This window comes from Leucopleurus acutus (assembly GCF_964270905.1).
Source record: "Leucopleurus acutus genome assembly, chromosome: 11".
In the NCBI taxonomy this organism is placed as follows: domain Eukaryota; kingdom Metazoa; phylum Chordata; class Mammalia; order Artiodactyla; family Delphinidae; genus Leucopleurus; species Leucopleurus acutus.
Window position 1 is genome coordinate 100,715,862 of NC_139152.1, and position 16,536 is coordinate 100,732,397.

At 53.3% G+C, this 16,536-nt stretch overlaps 1 protein-coding gene across 1 annotated transcript in view; it reads right to left on the minus strand.

Annotated features, from left to right (window-relative positions):
* The window catches only part of CERK (ceramide kinase), a gene marked incomplete at its 5' end in the record, with an annotated part of 47,045 nt that overhangs the window by 8,983 nt on the left and 21,526 nt on the right, over positions 1-16,536 (minus strand). Inside the window, 5 exons of the mRNA XM_082851043.1 lie at positions 4,198-4,343; positions 6,517-6,580; positions 8,696-8,821; positions 13,807-13,929; positions 14,593-14,706. Of these exons, the coding sequence (XP_082707169.1) occupies positions 4,198-4,343; positions 6,517-6,580; positions 8,696-8,821; positions 13,807-13,929; positions 14,593-14,706 (573 nt within the window). The remainder of the gene's footprint in view (positions 1-4,197; positions 4,344-6,516; positions 6,581-8,695; positions 8,822-13,806; positions 13,930-14,592; positions 14,707-16,536) is intronic.

Below are 16,536 nucleotides of genomic sequence, written 5' to 3' on the forward strand. Positions count from 1 at the left end.
AGACCCGGAGCCTCAGCCCACCCCTGGGTCATAAGGGCGCAGCAGCTGCCGGCTGACAGACGTGAGGGGCCAGCGGGACCCGCTCTGAACCCCACGGGCTCGGCCGGGGCTCTGCCTCCTCCTGCCCACACCCCTGTCTATAGAGTGGAGGTGACCTCAGAGCACCCAGCTAGCACCGGGACCCCGAGGGCACGGCAGGGATGCTACGGGTCCTCCCTCGGGCTGTCCTGGTTCTAACTGGGTCATCACCAGCGTCTCTGCTCTCCACCTGAGTGGGCAGAACACCTCCCGGGGGCTTATTTATAACAGACTCCTGAGCCCCGCCCCACCCCCGAGATCCTGACTCAGTAGGTTTGGGCTGGGGCTGAGCGATCTGAATTTTAACACGTCTGCTGAATAGCCGAAAACCCTAGTCTAGATTTCCCAAGAATAAACCCTGAGGGTATCCAGAATTGTACCATAAATGTTGCCTCAGACACACAACCAACACAGGTTGAGGCCCATCAGGGAATAACCATCCTGTTTACAGGCACACAAGCTCTGGCCGCAGGCAGGACCCAGATGCTGTGCCCTCAGGCCCCGGAACATTCTATAAGGCCCTCAGCCTAAGGGGCGCCTGAAGGTCCATGGTTCTACATAGACGCGCTGGATCGCAGGCAGTGTTTGTCATCTCTTTGGCCACCTTGGGTCTTTGTTGCTGCGTGCGGGCTTTCTCTAGTTGCGGCGAGCGGGGGCGGGGGGGCTACTCTTCGTTGCAGTGCATGGGCTTCTCATTGCAGTGGCTTCTCTTGTTGTGGAGCACGGGCTCTAGGCATGTAGGCTTCAGTAGTTGTGGCGCATGGGCTCAGAAGTTGTGGCTCGCGGGCTCTAAAGCACAGGCTCAGTAGTTGTGGGCACGGGCTTAGTTGCTCTGCGGCACGTGGGATCTTCCCGGACCAGGGCTTGAACCCGAGTCCCCTGCATCGGCAGGCGGATTCTTAACCACTGCGCCACCAGGGAAGTCCCCTCCCCCTGCATCTGATCAGATATAACTTGTATATTCAGCAGTCTTTTACTCGGTAGAAATTCAGCAGTGATCTCAAATAAAAATGAAGAGACGAGTGGTCTGCACTTTGCACCATGTCCTTTTGACCTTTAAAGTCCCTCTTTATCTCTGGGTCTATCTAGAATCTAACTGCCCTATTAAACAGATGCTAGAATCAAGTTGAAAGTCTCATAAAGGGATCTGTCTCGAGTAGGGAAAACCAGCCCAGCGCTTCTGACCGGCTGCACCATCCTTTTTACAGCCACAACGAAGACGGGACCTTTTTGACGACCCTTCTCAACGACAGCATCTCGTCACAGAAGCTGCTTGAGAGGCACCTCGGGTGGGAACAGTGGGCAGGACAGGGACAGGCTGAAGGCCACTGGTCAGACAGTCAGTCCTGGGCCGCACCTGGGGCAAACCGCCGGCTCTCGAAGGCTGGGCTGGACGTGGCCCACTTTTCCGAGTTCATTCACTAGGAGCTAACCGCAAACGCTTCCACTGAGGGTGCGAGATGGCGCAGAACCTACAGGCACCTGAACTCTACAGAAAAAAGCAGAGGGCTCAGTGGGGGCTGCCCTGGGCTGGGGCACACGCATTCACTGTCACCCAAGTCCTTAGGGCAACAAATAGGGTAAGTGAACCGAGTTTCTAGTAGGTTTCAGGGGTCACTTTGCTGAAAAGTCAGATGTTTAAAGAAGGTGCTCAGCTCAGCATCCTCCACGGGGCCACCTCCCCCTGCCCCCCGCAGCTCCCACCTCCACTCTGCCTCTCACTCACCCTGCTCACGGCGGCCCCACCCACAGCCAAGCGTTTCCTGCCTCGGGGTCACCGCCTGTGCCACTCCTCCGGCCTAGAACATCGTGCCCCAGATGCAGGGCACTGTCCCCCGCCCTTCAGGCATCTGAGTGGGATCACACGTGGAAGGCCCCATGCGCCCATCCGGACCGTGCTCCCCCGGGCCCCACTGCTCTGTTCTGTTTTATGCTCATCACCTGCCTCTCCCCCTGGACTCCCTGCGTCCCCGCCGTGTCCCCTCGCGAGGCCCCCAGCGAGGCTGGCCCACAGGAGGCCAGCAGAATGTATGCACGAGGACCCACCGAGGGAACGGACGGACGGAGTGCGGGGTGCCTGCGGGCTGTGGACCCCTGTGCTTTGGGCTGGCGGCCGGGGCACCAGCAGACAGCCGCTTCAGGGCAGGAGAATGTCTGATTCTTTTTCGTCCCCAAAACACCACTTCTCGCTTGTTTAACATTCAGTCTGCTTTCGACAGCTCACTGTCCCCTCTGGGCACAACGTACCTCCCCAGTGATCTCTGTGCGGTGAAGACTTTATTTAACCCAGAGGGAGCGCCAGCTCCAGACGTAAGATCTGGTCCACCTCGGGCGTCAGGAGACTCCTGACCCCCAGCCCCTGTGCCCCAGAGCCACCTGCAGCCTCCCCCTCCTCGAGGCCCTGCCTGGGAGGCGGCCCTCCCTGAAGCTGTATCATCCGGCCCAGGGCAGAGGCAGCCGGCATGTGCCCTTCTTCTTGCAAGCACAGTCTGGGCACTGCTGTCTCCCCGCCCCCGCTGTGCCGGCCTTCCTGAGACCTGAGCAGGCCCAGGCAGGACCACCCAGCTCTGAACCCCGACACACTGTCCCTGAGCTCCACGGCCAGTGCCCACAGCCCAGTGCCAGGGGGCTCCTGCTGGCGGCTCGGGCTGGCTGCGCCATCCGATTCGCCGAGTCCCGCTGGCTCTGCCACTGAAACTGTGCCCGAGTCACAGCCGACCACACGCCCGACGTCCAGCGTCCACCCGGGACCTGGGCCGCCCACCCGCCACTGCTCTAGAACGGAACGCAGAGGGTGGGCTCACATGCGGCCCTCAAGACGAGAGCCTGACCCAGGGCCTTCCCCAGTCCCTCTAGCCCCCTGCCTGAGCGCACGGCTGTTCCCATGGCCACCCGCTGCCCCAGGGGACCCTTGGCATGCGTCACTCTGCGCCCTACCCCTCACGCATGTCTCAGGAAGGCTCCTGGGACCCCCCCCTGGAAGGAGCCCCTCCGAGCCACTCACCCAGACCCACGCCAGCGGCATCTCCGCTACCCTGCCCCACTACTGGAGACCCTCTCCTGCCACGCTGGTCCGTGTGTCTGCTGAGCTCCACAGCAAGGCCCGGTCCACGCCAGGCCGCGGAGAAGCAGGGCGCCTGCGCGGGGGCACTCCCGGCGTGTGGCGTTGGCCTGAGCTCGTGCGCCCTTCGACCATTTTAACAGCCCAGGGTTTTAGGTATCAGAGCCACACGGGCAAATGGTGACAAGGGGCATAAAGGAAACACAGATTAGAATGCAGAAAAATAAACTTCACGTAGTCCAGAAGCACCATGCACAAGGTTAAAGGACAAAAGCCTAGCTTGGCAGAGAAGTTGGAAAACACGTGACCCACTGAGGGGAACGTCCTTAACACACAGACAATACTGGGGCAGGTGGAGAAGGACAGACTTTCCCAGGTGGGGCAGGGCAGCCTCCGAGCCCCACAGTCCACGCCCTTCTGGGCAACCATGCAACCTGACCCTGGCACCCCGCATCGTCACCCAGAAAATGGGGTGACAGCACCATTCTCAGAGCCATCGGAGAACCCGGATGTCTACCCGAAGCTGGCCTGCCAGGGTCCCTGCCGCTGTGACCCAGACACAGGGGGAGGAGGGTGCCTCCTTCCGCTGAGTGGTCTGCAAAGCCCCGGCTTCACCCCGCCCCCGCCGGCTTAATGCTGTGATTCTCCTAACAGCCGGGTGCTTCCCGGAGACACCAAACACACCGAGCCGGCCACCTCAGGACACGGCACGGCCGGTCCGTCCCGCTCACACCCCGAGGCCTCCCGCCCCGACAGGCAGCCCCCCCGCCCCGGGTGCCCGTCACTTCTTCCAGGACACCGCCTGCCCCCCAGGCTCCCCCTGTCCTGCACTGTGCTCTGGGCCTCCCCCATCCCCCCCACTGCCAAACGGCCAACGCTTGGAGAGCAAGGACCGCGCCCCCAGCGCCGGGCAGGAAGCAGGCGTCCGGGGGGACAGCAGGACCCCTTCCCGCACGCAGCGGCGGTCCTGCGTCAGGTGCGTGGAGAGAAGAGCGCACCTGAAATAAAGGGATGAGCCTCCAGGAAAACCCAAGGGCGGCCCCTCCCGGCCCACGTACCCGCAGGGATGATGCCAATCCGCAGCGGGCTGGGCACGAGCGACGCCCGCGGCTGGTCCTGGTCCACGCCGGCGTCCCTCTGCGTCCTGCCCACCAGGCCGTGCAGGACCTCGCTGAACATGCCGTCTCCGCCCACGCAGACGATGCTGCAGGAGGAACACAGGGGTCAGGCCCTCCGCACCCGCCGCGCACCACCAGCCCCCTCCTGCGCTGGCCTCCGAGCCGCCACCCGGGCCGCAGCTGTGCCCGCGCCCCGTCGGCCGGCACAGTCCCCACCCGTCTCAGTTCGCTCCCCGCTCCCGCGGCAGACCTCTTCAGACCCTCCGTGTCTGCGTCCCAGCCCTGCAGGGAGAGGCTCCTGATGCCCGCCGTAGCCACACGGCGAGGCTCTGACAGGTCGAGAAGGGCAGGGCCTGGGGCCAAGCTGCAGAGAATGCCCCCTCCTTCCCTAGCAGGCGAGGCTGACGAAACCAAGCAGACAAAACATGGGCTCAACAGGCTTCTACCCTCTGCCTTCCAGCCCCCGAACAAGGTCTCCAGGAACTCAGCCTCTGGGGCAGGTGACACGTGGCTTCTTCCCTCCCTGACGCTCCCCCCACCCCTCCCCCACTCACGACCCACTCCCGCCGTGTGACCCTAATCCGCCTCCCTGACTCTTCCCCTCTCCAGGGAGGCTCTTCACACTGCCTGAGGTCCCCAGCGGCACAGCTGCCCACTTGAGACCCTAGAGCCTTCTTGGGGCCCTGGGATGGGGCACAGGGACACTCAGGACGCCGCCGCTCCTGGTCACAAAGCTTGCCCCTCAGCCTTCACGCTGACCCGACTGGAGGCGGCCCACAGCTCAGCTGACATCCCCCATACCAAAACCCTCTTCAGCTCATCTCATTGCTTGATGACACTTGGTGAGGACTCGGTCACGGGGACCAGCCGATTCTCCCCCAAACGTCTTGGAGAGCAGCCCTGCTGCCTCTGCCACTGTCCAGCCAGCTCTTGCCCAAGACCCACAACCTCTGGCAGCTTCCTTGGGTCCAATCCTCATTGCTACTTGCCACGCAGCTTTCAAGAGTATCTTTCCGGGGCTTCCCTGGTGGCGCAGTGGTTAAGAATCCGCCTGCTGATGCAGGGGACACGGGTTCGAGCCCTGGTCTGGGAAGATCCCACATGCTGCGGAGCAACTAAGCCCGTGCGCCAAAACTACTGAGCCTGTGCTCTAGACCCAAGAGCCACAACTACTGAGCCCACGTGCCTAGAGCCCGTGCTCCACAACAAGAGAAGCCACTGCAATGGGAAGCCCGCGCACCGCGACAAAGAGTAGCCCCCGCTCGCCACAACTAGAGAAAGCCCGCGCACAGCAACAAAGACCCAACGCAGCCAAAAATAAATAAACAAAATAAATAAAACAAAAGTATCTTTCCAAAACACCCGAGCCCATAGGACATCTATGTACAAGCCTTCCGGGGATCCTCACCACCTTTCCCCAGCCTCATCTGTTCATTCGCGGAGCACCTGCCGCGTGCCAGCCCTGTGCCAGGCGCCGGGGACAGCTGTGCACAAGGCAGAGGAGGCCGGCTCTCCAGGAGCTGACATGCCAGCAGGTACAGACGCAACACAGATGCAGAGTCACACTCGGGGCCGGTGCCTCCTGCGGGGACGAGCACAGCACCCACTCTGCGCTGTCGCAGCCAGAAACGCACAAGCGGGTCCTGACCGAGAGGAAACCTCAGACAGACCTAGAACCAAGGGACATGCTGCAAAGGCACTGGCCTGTTCTCCCAAAATTCAGCCACACCAAGAAGGCTGAGGATCTGGTCCGGGTCACGGGAGACTAGGGACACACCCACTGAGTCTGAAGGCAACGTATGATCCAGGGCTCTTCTGCCTTAGGGAGTAATGGGACAGCGGGCAGGGTCTGATAAGGACAGCAAATGGGTGACGGCATTCGTATCAGTGCTAATCTCCTGGTTTTGATCACTGCGTTTCAGTTCTGTAAGAGAATATCCTTGCTTTTAGGAAATATACACAAATATTTAGGGACGAAAGCTGATCATGTCTATAACATACTTTGAAACGATACAGAAAAAATTTCTGTACGTAGGTGGTAAGACCGGAAAGGAAAACAAAACTATTACACGGTGGTTTTCCAAGGAGAAGAACACGACTGAACGTTTCTGCCTTTCCGAATTTTCTAGAAGAAGGTTTATTTTACTTCTACAACTAGGAAAAAAGGTGTAAGGAGAGGGAGTGAATAAAATGAAGACAGATGGGTAAAACGTGATGAGAATTGACTATTTACTAGTCAGATGGAAGACGCTTACTCACCCATCGTATTTGTCTATATTGAGCTCATATAAACTCTCCTTGGCATGGTTAGCACGCTCAGTAACTGTGGGGAGAAAACATGTTACATCACAGAGTTTACACTCAGGTCTGTGAATCCTCTTTAAAATGAAAGGCAAGTCGGGGCTTCCCTGGTGGCGCAGTGGTTGAGAGTCCGCCTGCCGATGCAGGGGACACGGGTTCGTGCCCCGGTCCGGGAAGATCCCACATGCCGCGGAGCGGCTGGGCCCGTGAGCCATGGCCACTGAGCCTGCGCGTCCGGAGCCTGTGCTCTGCAATGGGAGAGGCCACAACAGTGAGAGGCCCGCGTACCGCAAAAAAAAAAAAAAAAAAAAAAAAAAAAAAAAAGGCAAGTAAACCATGCTTTTAAAATGAGGTCCTATAAAATCTTCAGGAGGGTTTCCTGTAAGAAACCCCTCCTTCGATCTGACCCAAATTCCTTTCATGGACAGGGATGCTGACCTCAGGGGAACAGGACCTCTCAGAATACACTCTACTGGGTAGGACATCACATTCTTGGCATTTAAAAAAAAAATTTATTTATTTATTTTTGGCTGTGTTGGGTCTTCGTTACTGCGTGCAGGCTTTCTCTAGTAGCGGCGAGCGGGGGCTACTCTTCGTTGCGGTGCACGGGCTTCTCATTGTGGTGGCTTCTCTCGTTGTGGAGCACGGGCTCTAGGCGCACGGGCTTCAGTAGTTGTGGCACACGGGCTCAGTAGTTGCGGCTCACGGGCTCTAGAGCACAGGCTCAGTAGTTGTGGCACACTGGCTTAGTTGCTCCACGGCATGTGGGATCTTCCCGGACCAGGGCTCGAACCCGTGTCCCCTGCACTGGCAGGCGGATTCTCAACCACTGCGCCACCAGGGAAGTCCCACATTCTTGACATTTAATTGCCAACAAATAATAACTTTTTTTGGAAGAGATTACATCTTCTATTTTATAGTTTTCCCTTATTATCCAAGGGACTTGGAAAATTTTAGTCTATACCAAAATGTAGAGGAAAGAAAATGTTAGTCCATAGTCTGTATACTCACTGTAACAAAAAGTCTCTTTAAAAAAAAAATGATTAATTTTTTTATCTGGGCGCACTGGGTCTTAGCTGCGGCACGTGGGGTCTCCGTTGCCGCGTGCAGGATCTTCATTTGTGGCATGTGGATCTTCAGTTGCAGCATGTGGGATCTAGTTCCCTGACCAGGGATCGAACCCGGGCCCCCTGCATTGGGGGCGCGCAGTCTTAGCCACTGGACCACCAGGGAAGTCCCAACAAAAACTCTCTTGAAATGCACTTGTACACACAATTTTGTGTCCTTGTTTTCCCAACATCTTATCACAATCCCTTTTTCATCATTAAAAATTCCTTGTAAAGACCATTTTAAAGAGCTACATACTGTTCCTTCAGATTCACCACAATTTTGTCTTTTGCTTCCTGTTCCGGGGTATAAGCGGCTCCCGGTGTTCTGCTTTTATAAAAATGAGGCAACGGACACCTGTGTACCTCGCCCTCTGTGCACAGCTGATGGCTTTCTCAGGAAGGTTTAGAAAACTGTAAGATTGGATAAAAACCCCCTCCTTTTTGAGGCTCTTGACCCGCACTGCCAAGTGGCCCTTTAATAAGTTTACACAAAACCCTCAAATCTCTGAAGGGAGAATCCGTCTCCCTACACCCTCCCCGCATCTAGAACCTGCTCTGAAACTCGGTACCGCAAACGTGGCATTGCATCGTGTTTCTTAAAAACACCACTTACTGGTGAAATGATTTCTAAGCCTGACTAATTGCTTGTATCTCTTGCAAGAATTTTCTGTCCATAACCTTTGTCCTTTCATCTTTAGTGTTTTTCCTGAGTGCTTTATATGCTAATACTTGGTTAGAACAGTCTACGTTCTTTACTTTGTATTCTTCTCATTCTGGTATGCCAAAAAAACCCAACATTTCAGGTTGTTTAAATAATCTTAAACGGGGAATTCCCTGCCGGTCCAGGGGTTGGGACTCTGCGCTTTCACTGCTGGGGCCCGGGTTCAATCCCTGGTCGGGGAACTATGATCCTGCAAGCTGCGAAGCATGGCCCCAGAAAAAAAAAACCTTAATACAATAAGAATCCTCCCTAGTGACCATATCTGAGTCATTCTCAAATTTACTTCTACAGAGACTTTGCACCTTACCGATGATCTCGGTGGTGATGGAGGCCAGTGTAAACAACGGCGCCACTTTTCTCTCATAGATCCGCTTGCCTTGTCCTTTCCCTCCAAACGGATTGATGAACACCAGTAAGTGCTTTGGTCTAGACGCTGCAAGACAGCAACACCGCGTAGGTCACAATGAACGTAGTGATCGAAGTGAAGAACTGTTGCTGAGCGAAATCAAACCACAACGGCTCTAGAGCGCTGCTTAGCGGTATCTGACAAAAAGCATTTTTAAGGTAAAGAACGGTGCTCAAGAGCTTCCTCATCTCTGAAAAGAGAAAAAGCACAGCTCGTGAGATCAGGCAGGTGCCCTGCACATCGGCCAGGGGGCCGGCAGCCCCGGGGACTCAGAATCCTGGCAGAGAAGGACGCTCTCTCCTGATGAGGAGTGAGTCCTACAGGGTGTAAATGCTGGGAGCAGCAGCCTCATTCTTCTTCATGTGAAGGAAAGTGAGTCTGCAGAAAATGAGAGAAATAGATACAGAGCACGGAGCGTTGGGAGAGAAAGACAGACGGACAGGCACAGGGAACGCTCAATCTGGAGATGGACGGAGAGACGGCAGGACGGCAGGATGTCCCTTCCAGAGGCCCGGCTAACCGCCGACACCCAGGTCTCCTGAAACACCCTATTTTCTTACAGCAACCTCCACATTTCTGCCTGGGTCGGTTCAGGTAGATTCTGATACTTACAAACCAAATTTAACCAACAAATCAACGACAGTAGCAAGAAAATCGAAGGCCTGGGTCCACACAGAATCCCACACACCAACGCTCACAACAGCACCATTCACAGCAGCCAAAACGTGGAGACCCACCAGGCGTCCACCAACTGACGGCTGGATACCCAGAACGTGACCAAAGGAGCATCGTTCAGCATCGGGAAGGAACAGCCCACTGATGACACTTAACCGACGTGAATAAATACCAAAAGCATGATGCTGAGAGACGGAAGAATTACACAAAACAGCCCCTTTTACGTGATTCCATTTATGTGGCAGAACTAACATGCGGCAACAATGACGAAAAGAAACAATCAGACTGGTGGTCGTCTCTGGACTGGCAGGGGAGGGTCACGAGGAAACTGGGGTGGTGGTAAGTCTTACAGGGTCTGGGTTACATGGGTACACGTATGCTTCAAAACTCATTGATTTACACTTACCATCTGTCCATTTCACCGTATGTAAATTCTACCTCCGAACTGAAAACAAATACTGACCTCTAGGTAATGACACGCGTGCTGAAGTGTCTGAAGGGTCATGCCCTGACGTCTGTCACTTACTGGGAAACACAGCAAACGTACCATTAACTAATGGACGGGCAGAGAGACACAGACAAAAGAAAACCAGCAAAATGTTAACAACTGCAGAATGTAGGTGGTGGGTGTATGAATGTCTACGGTACAATTTTTTCAATTTTTCTGTATGTTTGAAAATCTTCCTAATAAAATATTGAAGGCAATACACAATAGAGAAAAATCAAAGCCAAACGTCTATGCTTTGAAAAGAGTCATAAAATTGATAAGTCCCTAAATAAAACTGATAAAAAGAAAAAGGGAAAAAACACAAGTTAACAATATCAGGAATGAGAAAGGACATTATTTCAGAACCTACAAATATTACAAGGAAAGTGAAAGGAGTTATTAAACTTATGCCAATAAATTTTATGTAAGAGACACATTTCTCAAAAAATACAATTTACCGAAAGTGACAGGATAAATAGAAAATCTGAATAGTCTGCTATCTAATAAAGAAACTGAAGCCATTAATAAAAGCCTTCCCACAAAGAAAACCCCAGATGGTTTCACCACTTAATGCTTCCAAATATTTAAGGGGAAAAGTGGCCTCAACATGATAAAAAACTCTTCCACACGACAGAAAAGAAAGAAGCACTACTCAACTCTGTGTACATGGCCACTGTAAGCTTGACAGCAAAGCCAGACAAGCACGTTTACAGAAAGGAAACTCATAGGTCTACTTCTCCCCTGAGCCTAGGTGAGAAAATCCTAAACAAAATATCATCAAGTCAAATCCAGAAATGCACAAAAAGGGCAAATACATCATTACCAAGTAGGGTTTATTCCAGGAATACAAAGGCTTTTATACAAAATACAAGGAGAAACCAATGTTTTTCAACACGTTAACTCAAAAAGAAGAAAATCATACAATCATCTCAATAGATGCAGAAAAAGCACTTATCAAATTATACATCCGATGATGATTTTTAAAAATTCTCAGAAAACTAGGGTTGGAAAGGAACTTCCTTAATCTGGACTTTAAAAACCTACTTAAAAAAACCTGGGGTTTCCCTGGCGGCCCAGTGGTTAAGACTCTGCCCCCACTGCAGGGGGCACGTGGTTCGACCCCCGCATACCACGCAGCGTGGCCAAAAAAACCAAAACAAAACAAAACAAAAACCTAAGAAGCATCATTTTCCACTGTGGGATGTTGAAAAGTTTCCCCCAAGATCAGGACTAAGACCCTCCCCGCTGCACTGGAGGGTCCAAACCAGGGCAAAAGGGTAAGAAAAAGGAAGAAAAAGGCATAAGAACTGAGACGGAAGAAACAGAATAGTCATTATTCACAGCTGACGAAAAGAATCATCAAACTATTAAAATTAATCAATGAATTTAGCAAGGTCACTGGATGCAAGGTGAAATATAAAATCCAATTAAATGTCTACCTGTGAGCAAAAAATAAATAAAAAACAAAACAATAGCACCACGGTGCGGTGGGGAAAGGACAAGCTTTCCCACAGATGGCACGGGGTGAGGCAGGTGTCTATATCTAAGGAACGTGAACCGTGACCGCTTACTTCACACTGCATACACACATCACTTCCAAAGGGACTGTAGCTCTCAAAGCAAGAGGTAGAACAAAGCTTTAGACGAAACCGTCTTCGTGGCCTTGGAGCAGAAAAGCTGTCCCGACAGGACACAAACTAGCCACAGAGTTTTTAAGAAAGATAAACAGAGCTACGTAAATACTAAGAATGTCCATCAAAAGAATGGAATGAAGAGAGCGGAAACACAAGCCATCCCGTGGGAGACGGCACCTGTAATTCAAAAATCCAGTGAAAGATTCAGATCTGCCATATGTAAAGAATTTCTACACATCATCTAGACAGACAGACAACCCAACAGAAAGACGGGTAGAAGACCTGGACAGACACCTCACGAAAGAGGATCTCCAAACGGCCCACACACAGAGCCAGTGAAGCTGAGAAACGCATTCCCATCAGGGAAACGCCAGTTAAACCATAATGCAAGACTACGTACACCCACCAGAGGAACTACAATTGTAAAGGTGTGGTTAAGGGGTGGGACCAGCAGAGCTCCGGCCCCCTGCTGGTGGGCGTGGCCCCGGGACCTCCAGTTTGGAAGGCAGTGTGGCCGCGTGCACTGAGGCTCGAACGCGCCACCAGCCCAGCAAGTCCAGTCCCACGCGTGCACCAGGAGACGCGTGCGAGAGCGTTCGGAACAGCTCTGCTCACGACGGCCACGTCAGGAGGCCATCCAGCGGCCATCAGCGGTAAAAGGGCTGCATAAACGGACAGACACTCATCCCCGGGACACCACGCAGCCCAGAGCACGGGCCACCTGCCCCGCACGTGACGACGAGCTGCCGGAGGGCCACGAGTACAAAACGAACCCAGGTGTTTGCAGTCAGGTGGTCGTCACCTTTGGGCAGCGACGGCAGGGGCCCTGGGGCCCCAGGGGGCTGGCAGCGTTGTCTCCCGATCTGTGTGCCGGTTACCCGAGGGCGCTCAGTGTGTGAGAACTTCTTTGTGTCTAGTTATACCTCAATTAAACATTCAGTAGTAACGCAAAGTGACGGAGCAGCTGAAAAAACTGAATTACAGGGTATTTTTAGATACAAGTAGATTATAGCAGATGCACAACTGTATAGGTTTTTCTGTGAAAAAAGTCCCATTATTGAGTGGGGGGCAGGTTCAGAGGGCTTCCTCTTGGAGTCTGAGCCTCCAGAATCATCCCAATCCAAAGACTCAAAGTCTCATGAAAACCACCAGAGGACAGAGGGGAGAGAGCAGGTGAGGAGGAGGGGGAGGTGGCGGCAGAGGAACTGAGGCGACCTCCCAACCAGACTCGCTCAGAAGTCCAGCGGACAAGCAGAGGACAGAGCGCCAGCGAGCTGAGATGGAAGGAAAGGTCAGGAGGCACTGGTCGGATGGACGGCGGGGGACCAAACACCCCATCCCGTCCCACAGAATCAGACGGCGAAACGCAGAATCCAAGTCCCGCCACCCAGATGCTAAGCTGAACACGTGCTTTTCCAAGCCGGGACGTCTCTCCGAAGCTGCCGTGTGGGAAGCACCTTCTTCAAACAAATTATAATTCACCTGTTTTTATCTAGAGGCCAAATTAATTTTAAAAGATATAAAACCAACCTAAACACATGCTCTTTCTTCTCTATGGCTGACGCCTGCACTGAGTTGTCAAGGCTGTGTATTAAGATTATATTCAAACAGATTAGCAGAGGCGAACTACTGTCTACGGGATGGATAAACAACAAGGTCCTGCTGTAGAGCATAGGAAACTATATTCAATATCCTGTGAGAAACCGTAATGGAAAAGAATATATGTATGTGTATAACTGAATCACTTTGCTGTACAGCAGAAATTAACACAACACTGTAAATCAACTATACTTTGATTTAAAAAAAGATCATACCCAAACAACACGAAATAGTGTTCCAGACACAAAACGAGTTGACACCTACCATTAAGTGTGACAGACAGATTCTGGCCGCACGGCAATAACTCACAGCTCAGATGTTCAGACACACCCCAGGGGGACAGAGATGCCTGCCCCAGGCACCTGGTTTAATCCTCCATTCACCGCGAGTGCAGGCATTATCACCCCATTTTCCAGGAAAAGAAACCCAGGCCCAGAGAGCCAAGGGGCCTGCCCCAAGCCTCGCGGTTGTCAGTGCAGGTACCAGCGCCCTGGGGGCCAGGCTCTGGGCACCACACCACGTGGTCTTCTAATCAGTAAAGCATTCAAAAGCCACAGCGACTCATCACGTCCGCCTTGGTTACAGGAGGCTGTGCCGAATACAAACCACGCACGTACTCAGCTTCTCCAGTAGCTCCCTGAGGGTCTGCAACCACAGGTGGCACAGCTGCTCCTCAGGACACCAGAAGGTCACCTGCGCCCACCTCCAGCGGTGCTGCCGGGCCCTCCTCACACGATGCACTGCACAGAGAACACACGCCGTGAGCCTGTGGCCCTGCGGACCGGGGAACACACTCCCCTCACACTAACCCCAGGTTCACACTCAAAACGCTCCAATGGTGCCCTTTCCTTCTGACTAGTAACTTCCAAGGTATATTAGGGAAAAGATCCTATTTCTCAGTTCTTTTAACCCACGTAAAAAAAACAATAAAAAAATAAGAAAAAAATGAATATTAAAAGTAGAGCTTGGGACTTCCCTGGTGGCGCAGTGGTTAAGAATCTGCCTGCCAATGCAGGGAACACGGGTTCGAGCCCTGGTCCGGGAAGATCCCACGTGCCGCGGAGCAACTAAGCCCGTGCACCACAACTACTGAGCTTGCGCTCTAGAGCCCGTGAGCCACAACTACTGAGCCCGCGTGCCACAACTACTGAAGCCCACGTGCCTAGAGCCCGTGCTCCGCAACAAGAGAGGCCACCACAATGAGAAGCCCGCTCAGCAACGAAGACCCAACGCAGCCAAAAATAAATAAAAAATAAATAAAAGTAAAGCTTGGAAAAAATGATATAAGGACCTTTCTATAAAGGTAAACCAAGGACACAACGAGTTTGTTAAACAAGTGACAAAAAAAGTTCCCTTTCATGTAACCTGCATGGAATTACTGAGGAACATTCAGGCCACGTTACCTGTGAAAGCGTAAGGCTTTTCCATTTTCTGCCATTTTCCACTGGTGTAGTGTTTCCCATTAATGTCCGTTTCTTCAACGGTGATGATCTCAGAAATAGGCACAGAGCAGGCATCTGTAAAAACACCACGTTCTCGCGTCAGGAGGGCTCACGGGATTCACGTGAGCACAAGGGACGCCGCTCCAAAGTGCTGGGGACATTCTGCTTTAAAGTTCATCAGACGCCCAAAAGGAAGAGGACAAGTTTTACGTAATTTTAAAATTCAGAGCTAAATAAGTTTGGGAAACTCTATGTCATCAGAAGATGGGATGTCTTATCCACAGTCACCAAATGGAGGCTGTGAATTTTCCAGGCCAGCTCCTGTATTAAATTTGGGGAAGGATGTTCAAGACCCAGTGCCCGTGTTCAGTCTGGCTCAGAAATCAAGTGGGAAAGACACACGTAACAGACCCAGGCCCGCAGAGTGTGCAGGTGAGTCAGCGCCACAGCAAGGCAGGGCGGGGAGGGGGCGGGGAGGGGGCTCTAGAAAGGCCTGGTGGGTCCAACCGTCCACTAGGATGCAGGAGGAGAAAGGGGAGACTTGGGTGGACGTAGGGATGACAGCACAGGACAACCTCTACCATGGGAAACCCAGTCGTAACTGCGGGCCTGCAGATGCCACCAGGTAGGGCCTCCAGGTAAGGCTGGACACAGAAACAGCTGTGGGAAACGTGAGGTGACAGCTTGTAACGGCAAGTGGGGCCCAGAAAGAACCCTCCGAGGCCAGCACAGGAACTGGGAGGCGGAGACGTTGGAAGACAAGCCCCCAGTGTGGACAGGCTGCGTCCTCAAAGCCCACGGGTGATGGCTGGTGGGAGTCACCATCTGCCTTTATACAGACGAGCATGGCAGCTCCTGGTTTGGCCCCAGGCTGGCAGTGAAACCTGCAGTATAGCTCTCCCACCTTCCGCTACATTCAGCTCACCCTAAGCTTCATCTGCTGCTCGGGTGAGAGGAAAAACAAAACTAGGTAAGGAGGATATGCTATTTTATACGCGCACTGCTGTTCCACGTAACAGATGTGGTGATACACGATTATCCTCTCGAAAAAGGCACAGAGATCCACGGGGACGTGAAAACATCAACGCTATCTGCATCCCTAGTCGATTGAGGAATGACACCAACAGAAGCCTGGGGTCTGGCTGGAGGCCGTCCTGGGTGAGTCTGTGCCTGGGGCGGGGACCGCCTCCACCGGCCCCTCCGTCTGCTGGGCCAGGAACTCAGCCTGGACTTCACGACAACACACAGGGCTCAGCGTGTCAAACTGGGAGGGGTTTTGGAAGCCACCCGATCAGGGTGAGAGGCGTCCAGCACGAGACAGGTTCCTTGCGGCCCCCCTCGCCCGCTGACCCCGAGGCCACGTTCCTTTGCACCCTGCCATGTGTCCCTTCACGTCTGCAGGTCAGCGTCACACCCTGTTCTGCAAAACCCTTGTGTCTAGCTAGGAGGCATCGGGAATCAGAGAGTTCCTGAAAAGTTATGGACGACTCACAGGGTAGCCGCAGAAAGGGGCTATGAACGAGCAGTCTCTGGTCTTGTGAATTTAGTTTGACTGGAAGAAGCAGTCACAGGCCACAGTGGAGGCCACCGGCTGTCCCCTAAGGCGAGAGCGACACTGTCGTCCCCTGGTCAACCTACCCACGCTGGCACAGAGAGGCTTCCCAGCACGGCCGTGCACGTCGTGTGAACACACCAGGTATAAATTATAAATTCACGGATGCATAAATAGATATTCTTAGAGGAGCATCTTGCACAGAGTTGACGGTGGGAACTTGGGGGTCACTTTCGTTGTCTGCATAGCATTAGCATTTCTCTCCCTTTGCTTTCATTTTGCATAATCCTGCACCGCATATGGGATCAGATAAAAAGTCAGAGTCTCCTGTAAAAGATCATGTGATGAGAGGA